The following is a 3,724-nucleotide window of genomic DNA, read 5'->3' on the forward strand; positions in this document are numbered from 1 at the left end:
CACCCAAATCGAAACAAACACATACCCATACCCAAATTGGAACAAATCACAATCACATACCCATACCCAAACCGGAACAACTACACCGATCATCGTCACTATAGTTGTTGCTGCTTCGCCGATCTCTAAAGATGCCCATGATTTGACCTAAACGACCGATCCAAACACCACCAACCCGACCCAAATGATAACCACAGCCACCGGACATCGCCGTAGCTGTCGCAGCAAAACCCATTCAATCCCGGTTTGATGATTTGATGATTTGATCGGCGTGGTTGGGGATCGGCGTGGTTTGATGATCGGCGGCAATGGATGATCGGTGATGTCCGGTGTGGGTTAATGATTTATCGGCGATAGTGGTTTCATGGTTTCGCGGCAACAGAGGAATGATTTGATCAAATGAAGAAAGGGAGACTGAGGTGAGAGTGACCGAATCCCAGAGAGAAGGAGAGAAGCAGAGAGAAGAAATTATTAAAATAATAGATGCACAAGCTACTGTAGCAATTGTGCATAAATGCACAGTTTTAGACAAACTGATGTGGTGTTTTTTTGGGCCAAAATGTGTAAAAAGTGTCACTTTTTCTATTTTGCAAAACTATCCACAATCTGATGTAAATGCTCTAAGTGACTTTAAGGAGAAAAAAAAGGAAACCTAATGTTGTATTGGCATGTCTCTCCAAAACTAACTTGGTGGCATTGGGTTACAATAATTGGGTGAAAGATGTATTTGTAATTGGGTGTGTATTACTTGAGCCAAATGTTGATGGCCCATAGTTCAAAAAGATGCTGTTGTCCCATAAAAAAAGAAAAAAAAGAAAAGAAAGAGAGATGCATATGTAACGAGGAGACTATTGAGGTCTCAAATCCCCTTCTTTCATTATTGTAACTATCAAATTGTAACAAAAAAAAAGAAAAAAAAAGAAAAAGAAAAACGAAATGAATAATCTATGATATGAAGTTTAAATTATTGTAGGAACCATGGAATTGAAAGGAAATGAAAGAATAATTTTTCTTCATATTGTTTCAGATGTGAATTAAAGGTAGGGAAGTGCATGCTAGATAGAAGTGGGGAGAATGAGAGGTAGAGTTTAAATCACAGTTATTAAACACCACAAGGCGTATCAGTACCATTGGGCACCACTTGAATTCCTATAGTTTCTTATCAAAACCAAGAAGTTCGCCTAAAATAAAATAAAAAGGCTCATACATATTAATTAATCTATATATAAAAATGGGTCCCGTTAACAAGTACCTTTAGGACAATTGTTAATAAATTATTTTATGAAAGTTTTAACACAATTTTTATAGAAAATTGAAAAAACTGTCGAAATATTAATTTTTTTTTCTTTTTTCATACAAATTTCCCTAAAATAATTCACTAACAAGTATCCTTAAAATATTCGTTTACATTTTTTATAAAAAATTAGGAATTAACGGACACTATTTAAGAATATTACAAATATGTATTTATTATGTCATTGAAGTAACGTCAATTCAATGAAGTATACGTGATACAAGTTAGGAGGGGTGGGAGGGGAGGAAGAGTAACACAAATACTACTTAAAAATATGTATAATAATAGTTTGAAAAAAATCAATGAATCGTCGTCTCCTGTGTACCAGCTGCCGAAGTGTCAATTTAATTTGCGGAAGAATCACAATCATATATCTTCAAAGAGTAACACTTGGGAACATGCAAGATCCATGACCTGCTCCATATATATAAATACTATAAGTTAGAAAATAAAGCATGCAAAAGAGTAAATTAATTGGTATGATATATATATATATATATATAAAATCAAACAAACTTGATGTAATGGGGGATTGGGAAATTAAGTTCCAATTGAAAAAACTCACTGGGATTGTTTGTGGTTAGCGTAGCAAGTCCATTGAAGTCACAAGTCGCACCCAGATTGTGGAACTTTGCAAAGTAAGAGCTAAACGCAAAACTTGCATGTAAAGTCAATGAATTTGAACCTGGTACATGACACTCTCTCCCAGGCGCAAGAGCACCGCAGGTCTCACATAGACCACATGCAAACGACAATGCCGAGTGTAGCGCATTCAAATCCACCTCTGCCTTCGCCACACACCAAGCCTCTCCCGTATGCCTATGCGTCACATTATGATTCCCCACGGGCACCGGTAGTACAACGTCTGATGAGAAAGCTGCTTGCTTCCCACTCAAGTCGATATTGTAAACCGGTGTCCCATCTGCGTGTAACAAGCCCCAGTTCCGCTCTGTCCCTGGACCACTCTTTTGGTTCTCATTGTACAATGCAAATATGAATGTTGGTATGACCATGCCAGGCCTTGCAGGGGTTCCAATTGCTGGTTTTGCTGCAATCTTTTTCACCAGATTTCGGTTGTACGTGGCTGCAAAGTGGACATTCGCTCCGTGTTGATTTGCATCACCTGCGGTTGGCCAGCCTGTCTCAGCTATCGAAAGCCGTATGTCTGGGTACCCGAGCTTGGTCATGGCGAAGATCACAGAGTCGAGCATTTGGTCAAGAAGATTTGTGTAGATTAAGCCATTTACGTGGTCGGTATAATGAAAAGTTTCTTTTAGCAGTGCTTGATCAATGTGAATGTTGTTGGGGTTGGCTGACCAAGGGAAATAAGGGTACACATCGATGAAGAAAAAAGAGTGAGTACCCTTTAAGAATTTTAGCAATGGTAACATCACGGTGGCAGTTATATCGGACCTGAACGTCCCAGATGATGGTGGAAAAGTTGAATGCATTATGTCCATGGCAAATGGAGTACCCACTTTGATGTTTGTGATGTTATGTGCTCTGAGAGAATGTTGGATTTTACGCATAGCCGGGACAAGATCACACCACATTTTCTGATCATTGTAACTAAGGACTTCGTTGCCAACAAGTATGATTCGGATCAGAGTTTTGGGGTAGTAAGCAAGGACATTGGTCTTGACCCATTGGTCAGCTATGGTCTGGCTTGAGGCAATGCTTGAGATTTCATTGTTTTGGACCATAACGGAAACTTGGATCCTGGTCCCTGATAGTGCTTTCAAGATTTCAGGGTTGCAATCGTAGAGCTTCACACGGCTAGCTTTCATAGATCTGATGTGCTTAATGGATTCATGTGGTGACGGCAAATTGTTCCCTATGGTGCCATAGTTAATGCCAACCTCGCTCCAACTTTCTGTATGACCTGTCATGTAAATGAAAGTGGTATTAGTATATTTACTTTGTAAAATTAAGATGGGTTGATCAATTTGTTAAAGAACTTACGTGAGAGACCGAGAAGAGATAAGAGAAATAAAACAATAACAAGACCCATCTTTCTTTTTGCTTTGCTCAACAATAAGTGTGTCTGAATAATAAAGCTCCTAAATGCATATGGGATGGAATGGTGTTTTGGTGGTAGTAATGGCTTGATTTTAAAGAAGAGAGAAAATGCAGAAAGCGTGCATATATATTAATGTAAATAAGTGAAGACTAGATGTTCAAGAAGGTAGAAGCTATATATATATATATAAATAGCACAACCATCTTTGTGAGTTTGTTGAAGATTTAAAATGGGATTCTATTATGGTGCTATAACAAGAAAACGAAAGAAAGCGTCAAACCCAAATGACCAATTAATAATAACGAATTATAAAGAAAACGGCAAAGGTCATGAAATCAAAGAGGGTGTGGGGTCTTCTTTTATCTTCTGGATTCTAGTTGTTTTCTCATCCTTCCTTTCCCAGTTCAAGG

General features: G+C 38.2%; 1 protein-coding gene across 1 annotated transcript; it reads right to left on the reverse strand.

Annotated features, from left to right (window-relative positions):
- Positions 1-1,670: 1,670 nt before the first annotated feature.
- LOC112001934 (probable glucan endo-1,3-beta-glucosidase A6) lies at positions 1,671-3,305 on the reverse strand. Its single transcript, XM_024034111.2, has 3 exons — positions 3,257-3,305; positions 1,860-3,176; positions 1,671-1,708 (listed from the first exon to the last, which is right to left on the reverse strand). The coding sequence occupies exons 1-3, from the start codon at positions 3,303-3,305 to the stop codon at positions 1,671-1,673; spliced, it is 1,404 nt and encodes a 467-aa protein (XP_023889879.1).
- Between the last annotated feature and the right edge of the window lie 419 nt (positions 3,306-3,724).

Source organism: Quercus suber, unplaced genomic scaffold (assembly GCF_002906115.3).
Source record: "Quercus suber isolate HL8 unplaced genomic scaffold, Cork oak 2.0 scaffold_738, whole genome shotgun sequence".
Classification (NCBI taxonomy): domain Eukaryota; kingdom Viridiplantae; phylum Streptophyta; class Magnoliopsida; order Fagales; family Fagaceae; genus Quercus; species Quercus suber.

Excerpts from the sequence above, each read along its gene's own strand:
- LOC112001934 (XM_024034111.2), bottom strand. The coding sequence starts at position 3,305 with ATGGGTCTTGTTATTGTTTTATTTCTCTTATCTCTTCTCGGTCTCTCA. Across the intron at positions 3,177-3,256 it reads ATCTCTTCTCGGTCTCTCAC|GTCATACAGAAAGTTGGAGC; the intron begins GTAAGTTCTTTA and ends TTTACATGACAG. Across the intron at positions 1,709-1,859 it reads GCTAACCACAAACAATCCCA|GTCATGGATCTTGCATGTTC; the intron begins GTGAGTTTTTTC and ends TATATGGAGCAG.